This window comes from Desmodus rotundus, chromosome 13, assembly GCF_022682495.2.
Source record: "Desmodus rotundus isolate HL8 chromosome 13, HLdesRot8A.1, whole genome shotgun sequence".
NCBI classification, from domain to species: Eukaryota; Metazoa; Chordata; class Mammalia; order Chiroptera; family Phyllostomidae; genus Desmodus; species Desmodus rotundus.
In genome coordinates this window covers 43,417,907-43,432,932 of record NC_071399.1, presented here as the reverse complement: position 1 = coordinate 43,432,932, position 15,026 = coordinate 43,417,907, and the positions used below count along the sequence as shown (strand labels likewise).

Here is a 15,026-nt window from a genome sequence, read left to right as displayed (position 1 = left end):
AAATGTATTTACTGTATGTAAAAAAAGACAAGGGCATGGATGTAGGAAGGATAGAGAAAAAGGATTCCTTTTGGTTATGAAAAAAATTTCTTGATATCCTTAAGTTTCATTGTGGTGGTTATTGTAGTTTCACTGATTTTAATATTGACTTAGAATTAAATCCTTATTTTGTATGTTTCTAGTTAATATTAGTTAAAAGGTGTACACAGGACTGTAGGTGGAACAAACATTTGCATAATGTAAATTGCTAAGTTATTATTTAGTGAAAAATACTCTTAACAGTATTTCTCTGTTGTCTGCCTCTTAATGTTGTAGCTAATGAGTCATCATGAAGTGACTCTTGAGCGCTCAAGACTTTTTAAAATTCTCTTTCATCTTTTCTAGGCTGTAAATGATTCATGCTACCAGAATGATGATTCAGTTCTTAAATCCCTTGTTGAGATTGCAGATACTGTTCCAAAGTATTTGCGTCCACACTTGGAAGCTACTTTACAGCTAAGTCTAAAGGTAAAGTAAATAGTTCAGTAAATGTTCTGTTTATTATTTTCAGTGAATAAACTACTAAATGTATGCAAATGTGTCTTTGTAGTTGTGTGGAGACACTAGCCTCAATAATATGCAACGCCAGCTTGCCCTTGAAGTAATTGTGACCCTCTCTGAGACTGCAGCTGCTATGTTAAGAAAACATACCAATATTGTTGCACAGACTAGTAAGTCAAAGGTCTTTAAATAGTTTATATTAATGTGGAAGAATTGTTAAATAACTTTTCTGAAAGTTGTATAAGTTCACAGATTTGTTGATACAATGAATGTCCTTTAAAAATCAAAAGAGTGGGAAAGTGCATCTCTGTGTATATGTACTCAACTTGATGGATTTGCTTCAGCTCTCCAAATCCTCATGTGATAACAGGCATGGCTTGTGATACCTGGAAATCACTCAGAAGATGTTTAAGAACTTTATGGAGATAATTGGATAAGATATTGAAAGACCAAAACATTGAAAGAACTAAATATCAATTTTCCTCAAATTAGTCTAAAAATTCAATGTAATTTTAGTCAAAACCCCAATAGAGTTGGTCATAAGATTGATTGATCCTGAAATTCCAAGTCAAAGAAAATGGGGCCTGGAGTAGCCAAGAGAATTTTTACAAACAAAATAGAGATCATGCCCTGTCAGCTGTGAAAATTTAGGAGTGGGAGCAGATCCACTCACATGGAGGCAAAAGCTGATTTAAAAAGATAATTTGTGAAAGGTCATTGTGGCAACTGCTTATTTCTATCTAAAAAAGTATACTAATCTTAAATATTCTATAATAATCAATTGGGGTTGATAAAAACTAAATACAGATAACATTTTAAAAGTAAAGCTTGATAGTAGGAAAGTATTATTTTGAAAGACTGGATCAGAAACCATAGATGCAAAAGCATTGCTAAATTTGCTAAAAGGAAAACAATTTTTTGACCAAGTACACCATAAGTGAAATTCAGAGATAAGTTACAGATTGGAAGAAAATAATTGTAATGCACATAATCAACAAAGATTTAGTATCTGGACATTAGACAAAGGTTAGTAGCAGGAAATTTACAAAAGAAGAATCTGAAATAGCTAAAGAACACTGCTCCTTCTCAATAAAAACAGGTGTAATTGTGGAATATAACTTGTTAGAAACTTTGACAATATCAAGTGTTGATAAAGGGTGTGGTTAGAAGACTTGTTAACAGCTCCTGGGCACTTCACACATTGCTGTGAAATAAGACAGGCCTTCTAAACTTAGAAATATAGGCTTACTTGTATAGGCTGCAACTAGTGTGGAATTCACTTCAGTGATTTTTAATACTGTTGAAGATACCTGTAGCAATTTCATGTCCTGAACTAACACTTTTCAAGGAACTAAGTATAAAAATTTCATCAAAGCCAATTTTGTAATTGGAAAAAAAACAAAATGTCCATCAATGGGAAAGCATTCATGTAATGCATTGTTGTGAAGTAATTAAAATGAAATCCACATGTATTGAGAAAAAGAAAACTGCCAAAGGCTACCTATAGTATGATACCATGTATTATGTACCATTTAAAAAATAAAATCTTGAAATAGTACTATCTTTGTATATACATATTGAGATCTGTAGTTCAAGTGTAAAAACAGTTTGGGAATGGAACTATTTATTTTATCATGAAGCTCACTTATGCTGAGCAGGGAAGAGAATGCAAAAGAACATGGAAAGTTTGATTTTTTCCCTTAAAAAAAGAATAAGATCTAAAGCAAACGTGGCCCCCACTAAAAGGTTAAAACTTAACAAAATAGGTTTTGGGGTCACAGGCAAATAGTTTTGTTGTTTCACTCTTTTAGGGCAAAGTAAATTTTTTGTTTTTCTTAAAATTCTTGTTTGTAAATGATTATATCAACAGTAAAAAAGCAATGGTCTTCAAGTGTGAAATTATTTTTTCCTTTAGTTCCTCAGATGTTAGCAATGATGGTTGATCTGGAAGAGGATGAGGACTGGGCAAATGCAGATGAACTAGAAGATGATGATTTTGACAGGTAATCAATCCTATATATCAAATACTTTATGGAGATTCCTTAACAGGGAAAAGCAGCATCAGGTGGCAGTGAGAGATCTCTCTCCTGCTGTATTCTATAACCTGAAGTTAAACTTTTAAGTTTAGTATATGGGACACTTAGGCTTTCTGTTGTATGCATTTCTGCATCACCATTTTACTCTGAATTTTCTTCAAGATTTTTTATTTTGAGTAGCATAAAATATGTATAAAGAAGCTTTATTGTGATAAATGCCTTTATATGCATATGCTTCATTTAGAATGGTTGTTTCAGCACAATTCCCAGTGAAACTTCTTATTTTCCTAATATAATACAATTTAACTTGAGGCTAGAGAGGAGACAGTAGTGGCGAGATTTGAACAGTAGGTGACAGTACCACTGGAATTACTATTTTACTTGTTGTGATTTACGAGTCCCCCATGAATACTAATTCCTATGGAGAAGTCAACCAAAATCTATATTCACTGTCCAATAGCAATGATGACCCCTTACATGTACTTGAAACAACACTTTAGAGCCCTGCTGATTTAATAGATTCTTTCAATATTCATAAAGGTATATTAATCATATTATTAGATGCAGAATGGAGAGAGAAGGTTGAGTGATTTGTTCAGGATTGCATAACCAGTTGGTAGAGTGGGCTTTAATACCATCTCTCCTACTCTTCCTAGGGCATCATACTATCTCCTTCTTAAAAAGAATAAATTATTCCCCTGAAAGGCAGGTAGTCAGTATACGTTACTATAATAATACTAGAAATGAAAGACATTTCACTTACAGAATATATGGTAGTTTCTGAGGCTAACTGCCATCATTAAAAATGACTGACTTCTGGCTTAAATACTGTGTTGGATTGTATGAAGGTAGTCCTTCACTGAATATAACCTAATAGGGCTCAGGAGAAAACCAGGCTCAGATCAAGTTTCCTTTTTCCAGTTCATTTTCTGTAATGTGCTGCTACCTGGCCTGTAATTTGCCCTGTAAAAGGCACTTGACTTTATATAGTTTATGAAGCTATTTTTTTCTGGACCTTATGAATACAATATCCTTATCTATGAGTAAATGGCCATGAATCTATTTTCAAGATCAGTTTAAGTCTAAGAACCTCTTCTAAAGATCATTTGTAGCTTTATCTTTATATACAGATGTGGGCAAAAGTAGGTTTATAGTTGTGAGTAAGCAAAACGAGTTTATTGTATTATTTTCCATATGAACAACTGTAAACCTACTTTTGTCCATCCTTGTATAGTCTTGTCCACACAGAACAGCTAAAGATTATGCACATGACAAACTCACTACTTAGTCTTGGAGTTCTAAGAAAGTACAAAAACTTTTATGCTAGGTTTTCTTCAGTTTTCAGTGAAAACACTAGAATGGAGTTTCACTTACACATAATTTTTGACAATGCAGCTTACACCTCTTTAAACATAAATAAGCTTACAGTGAGGAAGAAAATCATGTACAGTCTCAGCACCCCTTTCAGTTTTCTGTTCACTGATAAGTTTTAAAGGATATATATCCAGGAAATGAGAAACACAAGACTCTTCTAAATGCTCTGCTCACAATCCTGAGTCTTCAAAGTATCAGAAGCTAAGTTTTAGCCAGTAAGGGGTTTGTGCATGTAAAAAGAGAAGGGAGAAACCCTTGAAAAATAAGATGCGGACATAGGATTTTTTAAATTACAATGAATCGTGATAATTTTATTAGCCTTCCTCCCCCTTTTAACTTTAGGGTTTTTAACCCACAACTTACTGCATACATTCAAGAGACTCCTTGACTTACTCGTTTTCAGTCCTGGTTTAATAACATGTACTATTATTCTTGTGTATTTTGAATATGTTGAATACATTAAATTCTGTTGGTGTATAGCAATGCAGTTGCTGGTGAGAGTGCTTTGGACCGAATGGCTTGTGGACTTGGTGGAAAACTCGTTTTGCCGATGATCAAGGAACACATTATGCAAATGCTTCAAAATCGTAAGCTGAAACTTTAAAAGGATAGAATACTGGAAAGTGGCTTCTAAATCATAAACTCTTAACAATTACTTAGACTGTGTCTAAAAATTAATCTTTTTTTTTTATATTTTCTTTACCCTGATTTTTACATTATACTGATAAAATTCTTGTTAGTTGTCTTTGCAACTGTTCACTCTTACGCCAAAAATATTTTTCCTCTATTAAAAGTACTCAAGTGCTGACTGGTGTGGCTAAGCTCGTTGGGCATCAACCCACAGAGCAAAAGGTCAGTGGTTTGGTCCCTAGTTGGGGCATGTGCAAGAGGCAACTGATTGAAATTTCTCTCTATTATTGGTGTTTCGCTTTCTGTCTTTCTCTCTCCCTTCTCCTCACTCTTAAGTTAACGCTCAGGGGAGGCTAAATAAATAATCAATCAATCAATCATACACTACACCCATGATTGGGATTAGAATCCAAAGCTATATTTAATATTGGTGAAAAGTACTTTAACAATGGTAAATGGTACATATTTCATAGGTAACATAAGCCCCACTTTATTTTTTTTGTTTTAAATAATGAACTGCAAAATTTGTTTAAATCTTAAAGTTCAGAGAAGGAAAACCCCATACCATGCCATCATCACCTTTTATGCAGCATTCGTCTAGAAACCTTGCATATTGAGAATATGTGAGGCATATCTCTGAATCAAGAATAGAAATCTTTCTGTATCAGTAAATATTTATTGCATTTCTTTAATTAGTAAGTTTAGTATGCAGTGATTAGTGTTAGATACTGATTGACATATTGGATTCCTACAATTATTATTCCTCAGTTGTCTCAATTTTGGCTTAATGATATATTGAGTAATTGAAACAAATCTATATAATTTATAGCACAGGTGGCAGACACAACCCTCCACCTTGTTTTATCCAGCCTGGCACCTTGTTTCTACCTGGCAGCAGTGCTGAGCTCTTGCTTAACTGTTAAGGGGTACTTACATTTATACAATCCTAAAATTACACTCGGCCCTTGGAAGGTAACTGAGAGGCTGATGTGGCCCCTGGTGAAAATGAGTTTGACACCCCTGATTTAGAGGGACTTGCAGCCAAGATGGAGACGTAGGTAGATACACTTTGCTTCCTTGCACGACCAAAAGAACAACAACCAATTTAAAAACAAAAAACAACCAAAACTTCCAAAAAATCGAACTACATGGAAGTCTGACAGCCAAGGAATTAAAGAAGAGACATTCATCCAGACTGGTAGGAGGGGTGGACACAGGAAGCTGGGTCAGAGAGGAGGCACGGCAAGGCAGTGGCTGGTGGACCAGAATATCTCACATTTGTGGGCAGATAAGCTGGGAGGAACAATTAGGGAGTGAGACAGTCCTCACAACCCAGGGTTCCAGCTTGGGGAAATAAAGCCTCAAAACCTGTAGCTGTAAAGATCTGTGGGGGTGGGGGTTGTGGCAGTGGGAGAAACTCCCAGTCTTGTTGGAGAGGCCCACAGGGTCATAGAATATACATAAGCCCACCCATCCTGGAATCAGCATCCAAAAGGGTACAATCCACTTGTGGGAAGCAAAGGAAGTGACAGAAAGTGGAGCAAAAGCCAAGCAAGCTAGGAAGCGGCATTGTTCCCTCTTTGACACCTCCCCCTCATATAATGCCACAATGCAGTGAAGTGAGTTGCCCTACCCTGGTGAATACCTAAGAATCCACCCCTTACAACATAACAGGTGCACCAAGACAAAGAAATATGGCCCAGATGAAAGAACAGATCAAAACTCCTGTAAAGAGCTAAGCAATAGTGAGATAGACAACCTATCAGAGATGCAGACACTGGTAATTGGGATGCTTACAGAAATAATTGAGTATGGTTGCATAATAAAGGGAGAAATGAAGGCTATCCAAAGTGAAATAAAGGAAAATACAGAAAGAACCAACAGATAAGTGAAGGAAACTGGGATTCAAATCAATGATTAGGAAAAAAGGAAGAAATAAACATCTAACCAGAACAGAATGAAGAAACAAGAATTCAAAAAAATTAGGGACCCCCAGGACAACTTTAAACATTCAACATCCGAATCATAGGGGTGCCAGAAAGAGAAGAGGAAAAGCAAGAATTGAAAACTTATTTGAGAAAATAATGAAGGAAAACTTCACCCAGTTTGGTAAAGGAACTAGACGTGCAAGTCCAGGATGCTCAGAGAGTCCCAAAGAAGTTGGACCTAAGCAAGCACACACCAAGACACATCATAATTAAGTCACCCAAGATTAAAGGTAAGTAGAGAATCTTAAAAGCAATAAGAGAAAAGGAGAGAGTTGCCTACAAAAGAGTTCCCATAAGACTATCAGCTGATTTCTCAAAAAACCCTTACATCAGGAAGGGGCTGGAAGGAAGTATTCAAAGTCATGAAAGGCAAGGACCTACATCCAAGATTACTCTATCCAGCAAAGCTACCACTTGGAATGGAAGGGCAGATACAGTGCTTCCCAGATAAGGTCAAGTTAAAGGAGTTCATCATCCCCAAGCCCTGATTATATGAAATGTTATGGGGGGACTTACTAAGAAAAAGATCAAAAACTATGAACAGTAAAATGACAACAAACTCATAACTATCAACAACTAAACCTAAAAATCAAAAACTAGGAAAACAACTAGAACAGGAACAGAATCACAGAAATGGAGGGTTATCAGTTGGGGGAGAGGGGCAGAATGGGGGGAAATGGTACAGAGAATAAGCATAATTGGTAGGTACAAAATAGACAAGGGAAGGTTAAGAATAGCATAGGAAATGGAGAAGCCAAAGAACTTGTATGTACAACCCATGCACAGGTAAGTGGGGGAGGGGGTGCTGAGTGGGTAAGGGGGTACAGGGCGGAGGGGAATAAAGGGGAGAAAAAATGGGACAACTGTAATAGCATAATCAATAAAATATATTTAAAGATTTATCTATATAATTTAAAACATTTTTTAAGATTTTATGTATTTTAAGAGAGAGGGGAAGGGAAGGAGAAAGAGGAAGAAACATCAATGTGTGGTTGCCTCTTGAGTGCTGGTTACTGGGGACCTGACCCACAACCCAGGCATGTGCCTTGACTGGGAATTGAACCGGCGATCCCTTGGTTCTCCTGTCTGCACTCAATCCACTGAGCTACACCAGCTAGGGCTAAAACATATAATGTCATTATGAGTGATAAAGTTTGAGTGCTTAAGGTCAACATTAGCAATTTTTCAGAAAATCTTTACAGTAGAATTAGCTTCAACAGAGTTCTCTTTATATAGATTTTTGGACTCCCAAAGTGAAAAATTAAGTATGATATATTTTAGGAGTTTTCTACAACATGCTTAACTCTTACACTACCAGTTCTTAAACTTTCTCTTCTCAGGATCCCTTTACAATCTTAAAAATTACTGAGGATTCCACAGTGCTTTTGTTGTGTGTTCGTATGGTAAACAGTACAATAATTAATAATGCAAGTGTACATTCTGTGTTTTGTGTACTCAAAACTATAAACCTGCTTTTGCCCTACCTTGTATTTATGTATATTTTGCTTTGTTCTACAAGGAAATTGAAACAGCCTAAGGGGAACAATAATATATAAATATTTAAAAGTGAGAGTCATGGAAATTACATATTAGAATAGGATATGAAGTTAGTAAAAATAAGCATTGCTTGATAATATCCTGTTAACCAAAAGGCAAATATACATTATTAATATTAGAATACAAATAAGGTTCCCCCATATTCATTTACCACATTACTAAATAGAAATTCTTTAAAAGCAGAATTTTTTCTTCTTGGCTTTTATTCTTTTTAAGGAAATACAGTCATGGGAATCAGTAAATCTGTGTTCAGTAAACATCAGTGTGTGAAACAGAAAATCCAGATATTTATTGCTTATAATAAAGTATTAGGAGAAAAGTCTTTTTCTTATACGTAGTTTATAAATACTAATATTAAAGCTCTTAGCTGTCATATATTGCATTTGTTGGCATAGAAATGCTTGTGTGACATAACCAATGAAATGACCTAGTCAGGTACTTTTTCTATCCAGCTTTTTAATTAATAAATGTATAAAAATATTTTGTTACTCTTTTCAAAATGAGAACTTTTTATACTTCTACTAGAATGACATGTTTGTAGTCTCATTGCTGTTCTTTGATTTTTAATTATTTTCTACAGCTGACTGGAAATATCGGCATGCAGGATTAATGGCTTTATCTGCCATTGGTGAAGGATGCCACCAGCAGATGGAAGGAATTCTAAATGAGATAGTAAATTTTGTATTGCTTTTTCTTCAGGATCCTGTAAGTACCAATAAATGTTTGGTTCATAATTATTACCATAGTTTCACATGGGAAATGGATAACCTTTACTAATACCAAGGAGTATATTCCAGCATCCAAGAGTAAGGTATGCAGCCTGTAATGCTGTGGGGCAGATGGCTACAGATTTTGCACCTGGTTTCCAAAAGAAATTCCATGAGAAGGTAAGTAACAAGTCCTCAAACACTCAAACTTTAAGAAGAGGGGTGACATTTCAAAGTGTATGCTTATGTGATTTCATTTCACAGGTGATTGCAGCCCTGCTGCAGACCATGGAAGACCAAGGTAATCAGCGAGTGCAGGCCCATGCTGCTGCTGCTCTCATAAACTTTACTGAGGACTGTCCCAAGTCTCTACTTATTCCATATTTGGATAATTTGGTGAAACATCTGCATTCCATCATGGTACTTAAGCTTCAAGAGGTAAGTTTTAAGGTCTTTAAACCCTCTAGTTAGATATTAATTTAGGTCAATTTGATGAAGACCCCTGCGAAAGGGGGACTTTTCAGCATGGCTATAATGAATAGAAAGTTAGAAGGACATTCTAGGCTTGACCAGAGAATGAGCCAGTTTTGGAAGTAGGGAAGATAACGGCCTAAAGATCAGGTAAAATTGGTATATGGAATGCCTTGAACACAAAGTTACTTTTTTAACTAATTTATGTAAACTTGGGAGAACCAGTTTATGTTCTTAATTGCTGTGAGAAATCCCAATAATGTGACTTTAGGAAATCAACACAGTAGCATTGTGGTACAAACAAAAGAAGAGTCAATTTAAGGTAAGACCATCATGATCATTGTTCAAGGACTTTGGGTGGGAATAGTGGAAATTGGGGAAAAGATGACTAAAAAACATTTCTTGGGAAGCATTAGCAGTTTCTTTCTACCAGTTTGAATTTTAAAATTTGAAAGAGAAGGAAGTAAAAAATGTTGACCACTCTCCTAATCTAGGTGATAGAAATAAAGAAGATAAGAAAAAGAATTATTTCACATTCCATTCTTTTTGCTTTAAATATGTTATTTTTAAAATACAGACTGGCCATTCAAATAGAAAATGGTTTGTAGTTATAGCTTAAGTAAGAGAGGCAACATACAAACAATTGAATGGTGTTAGTACAACAGTGTGTGTGAGAAAAGATGTGGGTAAGCAAAGCAAAGATTGAGTCCCAGTTATCAAGTACAATGAAAATAAATTGCTATTACAAAAATGAAATGAATAAAAAGGACATAAAAGCCTTTTTTTTAAAACTATTTAACAGATATAAAGTTACTGTTAAATTGCTATAAAAGTTTCTAACTCTCAATTCCTCTACTTTAACATGAACTAGTAACAGATAGTTCTTAAACCACATTTTGCATAGCACTGGTCTAAAGAAGAACAAAAAGGAAAACAAGATAACCAAAAAAAAACCCCAAAAAACAACCTTATAGACACAGACAACAGTATGGTGCTTGCCAGAGGGGAAAGGGAGTAGTGGGAGGTGGAAGAGGGGAAAGGGGGGATAAATGGTGATGGAAGAAGACTTGACTTAGGGTTGATGGACACATAGTACAATATACAGGTGATGTGTTATAGATTTGTACATCTGAAACCTATATAATTTTATTAACTAGTGTCACCCCAGTAAGTTCAATAACTAAAAGATACAGTATCTCAGCCCTGGCTCATGTGGCTCAGTTAATTGAGCGCTGGCCTGGGAACTGAAAGGTCACCAGTTCAATTCTGGACCAGGGCACATGCCTGGATTGTGGGCTAGGTCCCCAGTTGGGAGTGTTGGAGAGGCAACCAGTCAACATATCTCTCACACATCTATGTTTCTCTCTCTTTCTCTTTCTACCTCCCTTCCCCTCTCTCGAAAAATAAAATCTTGAAATATATGTAAAGTGTCTTAGAAGGCAAAGAAATGGGTTTGAAACAAAGGATGTGTTCGGTGCCATATGACAGCAGAATAGGAATCTGATAAAGGAACATGAGTGTATCTGAGAATAAAGATGTAGACCCAGGTTGAAGGCAGATTGGTTGGCTAGTTAAAACAGGAATAGATAACCAAACACGATTTTACAAATAAGTTTGCATAGAGGGCTTAAATGTAGAGATAGAGAAGGGAGTAAGTTAACCTCTTAAAGGAATGGTGGAATTCATAATACAGAGTGAGGAGCTCTGCTAAGAGTGTGGGTGTAGCTGAGGGGGAAAATGGAGAAAATCTGGAGTAGTTACTGGGTCAATTATTCAAATGAATCCTCAGGAATTATAAAATAGTATTACCAGGTGACAATATGAGCTTAGTTGCAAATACCCAGCTAGTACTTGCTACTAGCAAGGTCAAAGAATACTGTAGATCTTTGGTGCAGGAGAAAAGATGACTACATTGAAGATGTAGAATGGAGAAATGAGTGAAAAAAGAGGGCACCAATGTTATCATTAGTGGTATCTTCTCAGAAGAGTCAGATTAGAAGATAAAGGAATGGATCAAAAAGGGAATTTCCTCCATGAAATCGAACAGGACAAAATATAGAGTAGGGGCAATAAATGGAAAAAAAAATGAATAAGAAGGATAGGCATTTACTTGGTGGCAATTTTGTGCTCAGGGACTAGCTATGCTTTGAGATAAAGCAAAAAGAAGTAAGGAGTGCTGTGGTAACAGAATAAAGAGGATCCTACAGAAATAGTTCAACAGGGCTTCTTAAATTTGTTCCAAAACCTATTATCTCCACTCTGGCTGCTGAAGGGTGGTTGCCATTTACTGTTTCAGAAAAGCATTTAGAAAACTGAGTATTTCTCCCAATTGCTCATTTATGTAATGTATTTTGTGTGTCTTCCTTCTAGTTGATTCAAAAAGGCACCAAATTAGTTTTGGAACAAGTTGTGACATCTATCGCATCAGTTGCAGATACTGCAGAAGAAAAATTTGTCCCGTACTATGACTTATTTATGCCATCACTAAAGCACATTGTTGAGAATGCAGTTCAAAAGGAACTTAGACTTCTCAGAGGAAAAACTATTGAATGCATCAGCCTCATTGGTCTGGCTGTTGGAAAGGAAAAAGTAAGTGATTTTGTAGTATGTTGAAATTACTGTGTGTAATTTTTCTATGGAGGCATTTAGGGTACAAGAAGGTTTTTTGGATGCTTGTTTTTCCCCATTATCTTACTATTTCATTACTCCTATTTTATTTAAAAAATAAATTGTTGCCTTTATTTTTTTTTCATTTTTAATGTTAAGGATCTTAACTCAGTTATGCTCTTGAGACTTCTCCCCTTTCTTATCTCATGTACAGTTAAGGAGTTCAGGATCCATATTTAGTTTCACACATTTAAACATTTGCCTGGAAACATTCCAGTTGCTTTCCTGTTCACTTTTTTAAAAAAGAATCAAGTGTCCTAAGAGAGAAATTTAGCTTTTCAGAAAATAATTAGGAAAGGCCATTGGGCCATTGTGTTTTTTTCTTCCCAGCCAACATCTCAGAGTTGTCAAAGCTAATCCAAATATAAATTCCTGTCATCAACCCCTTGTGTTCTCAGAATTATCAACATAGAACCCCTTATTATGGTCTCCAAAACCAGCATCAGTATTAACTTAACTTACAAATTGTTTTCTGTGGGTTACTGAGAAGCTAACCAGCAAAACATTTTTATGTTACATGCTCTATATATGGCTTTCAAACTATTTTTAAAACACTGCCTGATTATACAGTGGATATTGCCAGAACCACAGAGTTAAATGAAAATCATATAGGTTATAGAGCAATCCAAAATTTCCTTTCTGGATTGGTATTATCATTTTACTGCTGGAAATGCATAAGCCATATACCAAAACTTGATGCCATTAGGAATATCTTTATACTATAATTTACTTTGACTTAACAGAATATATTTTTCTATAAAGAGCTCTGAGTCTTTTGAATACGATGAAAAAATTTCCACATAATACTTACATCTGAGGTGTTATGACCCATATGGGAAATGTAAGAGACCTTTTGGGGAAGTTTTGTTATTACATAAGAAACATAAAATGCCTCTCTGATTTGATATACATGAGTGATATTGGTATTGATTTTCTTAAATATTTTCTTCCTAGTTCATGCAAGATGCATCGGATGTGATGCAGCTGTTGTTGAAGACGCAGACAGACTTCAGTGATATGGAGGATGATGATCCTCAGGTAAAGCAGCCTTCACACATTCATCTTGGTCCACTTAGGAGTTGCAGCTAGTGCAAGGCTAAATGTACTAAAAAAGAGAAAGGAAGAAAGAAAGAGAGAGAGAGGGAGGGAGGGAGGGAGGGAGGAGGGAGAGAGAGAGAGGGAGAGGGAGAGGGAGAGGGAGAGAGGGAGAGGGGGGTGGCAGGGGAGAGGGGGAAGGGAAGAAATTGAGTAATAGGTTTCCTGAGATACCAGCCTCTGGTTTCAGAGACATTATTCATTGGTTTGACTTCTACTTCTCATAATAATATTCACAATGCCTAACATAAATAAAACAGCCAGTTGTCCTGGCTGGTGTGGCTCAGTTGGTTGGGCATTGTCCCACAAAGGGAAAGGTCGCCAGTATGATTCCTGGTCATAGTACATACCTAGCTTGCAAGTTGAATTCCTGGTCAGAGCACATGCCTAGGTTGCACATTCAGTCCCTGGTTGGGGAGCAAGGCTACTCTCTCACATCTATGTTTCTTTCCCTGTCTTTCTCCCTCCCTTCCTTCTTTAAAAAAATAATAATAATTTCAGAAAACAGGCACTTAATAGTTGAATTAAATTTTGACTTTTTTTTTTAGTTGTTGTGGCCCTTCTCTGACTCTCAAGGTTCTGTTGCTCTTTGAGAATTCTGTCCTGGGCCCTCTTTTCTTCTCACTCCTCTTAAGCAGTGTCATTCATAATCATGGCTTTGGTTTTCCTATATATGCTTGTCACTTCAGGTCTTTCTCTAAATTCAAGATTTATTTCTCTGAATACTTATTAAGCATCTCCATTTGGATGTCCCCTGGTCTTTTGAATGCCATGAGTTCCCTCCCCTGTCAAAAGAAGAAGAAATATAGAAACCTTAGAACATGCCATGCTCTCTTCTTTCTGCCTATGAATAAACTTAGACTCCCCCACTCATACTGGCCAGTAACTCCTCATATTTCACATCCAATACAAACTTCGATGGTGGGTACTTACTACATTGTGTTGTAACATTTGTAATAATTATAAATGTCCATCCTAATCTTAATAGTATTCACAACACCTAAATAAAACAGGCACTCAATAAACAGTTGAATTAAATTTTGACTTTACACAGTCACACGATATTTTCCGTACATTTAAAAAATTTTTGTTTTGTTTTTCTAAATTAAGAGTGGGAAGTGTATGCATGTGAGATAGATATATAGATAGATATTGGAGAGTAAAAATCATTTTCTGGGTTACAGGGATGATGAATTAGAACCAGATTCTCTGTAGGTACTTTGTAGGTAATTAAGTCTATATAAAAACAGTGGAAGTGTTTTAAATAGACCCAGCCATTTATACAGAAAATTACAGTATCTAAGAGAAATAGATACATTGTTTCTTGACTGTTAGTAAATATTTAATGAATAGAATACTAGGCAATGGGGATACAAAGTCAAATAAAATGTGTTTGCCTTCAAGCAAATTAGTGCTTAGGAATTGATATGTTTAAGTGGGTTTTTTAAATGTGATTTAGATGACAATAGAGAAAGCAATATATTGCTCATTGAAAGTAGGAAAAAATTGATACAATCCTAGTCTTCCTCTTTTGCCTCACTTGCTGACTATTCCAGTGTAGAGGTTCACAGTGATTTTGTTACAGTTTCTGAATGTTTTAAGTTTATGACCTTAGAAAATGTGAGTATTGCTTAAAGAGCCATGGATGTAAGAAAACATTATTTCTATGAAATAGGGAAATGGCTTTCTTTATAATATCTTGTTTGTTTATTGTTTTAAAATAAATTTTAATTTAATTTTAACTTTCCCCCCAGATCTCTTACATGATCTCAGCATGGGCCAGAATGTGCAAGATCCTTGGAAAAGAATTTCAGCAATACCTTCCAGTGGTCATGGGGCCATTAATGAAGACAGCTTCAATTAAGCCTGAAGTAGCCCTTTTAGATAGTAAGTGTCTTCATTAAGACAGCAATTGTAAAATTTCTCTTCGTTATTAATTTTAACATGAATTTGAATTTGGT

The 15,026-nt window shown here is 35.7% G+C and overlaps 1 protein-coding gene across 1 annotated transcript in view; it reads left to right on the top strand.

Moving 5' to 3' along the window:
• IPO5 (importin 5) overlaps positions 1-15,026 on the top strand; it is a 51,878-nt gene that overhangs the window by 26,349 nt on the left and 10,503 nt on the right. Inside the window, exons 7-16 of the mRNA XM_024578838.4 lie at positions 385-507; positions 590-710; positions 2,456-2,543; positions 4,431-4,537; positions 8,706-8,830; positions 8,923-9,012; positions 9,097-9,270; positions 11,674-11,892; positions 12,925-13,008; positions 14,820-14,952. Of these exons, the coding sequence (XP_024434606.2) occupies positions 385-507; positions 590-710; positions 2,456-2,543; positions 4,431-4,537; positions 8,706-8,830; positions 8,923-9,012; positions 9,097-9,270; positions 11,674-11,892; positions 12,925-13,008; positions 14,820-14,952 (1,264 nt within the window). The remainder of the gene's footprint in view (positions 1-384; positions 508-589; positions 711-2,455; positions 2,544-4,430; positions 4,538-8,705; positions 8,831-8,922; positions 9,013-9,096; positions 9,271-11,673; positions 11,893-12,924; positions 13,009-14,819; positions 14,953-15,026) is intronic.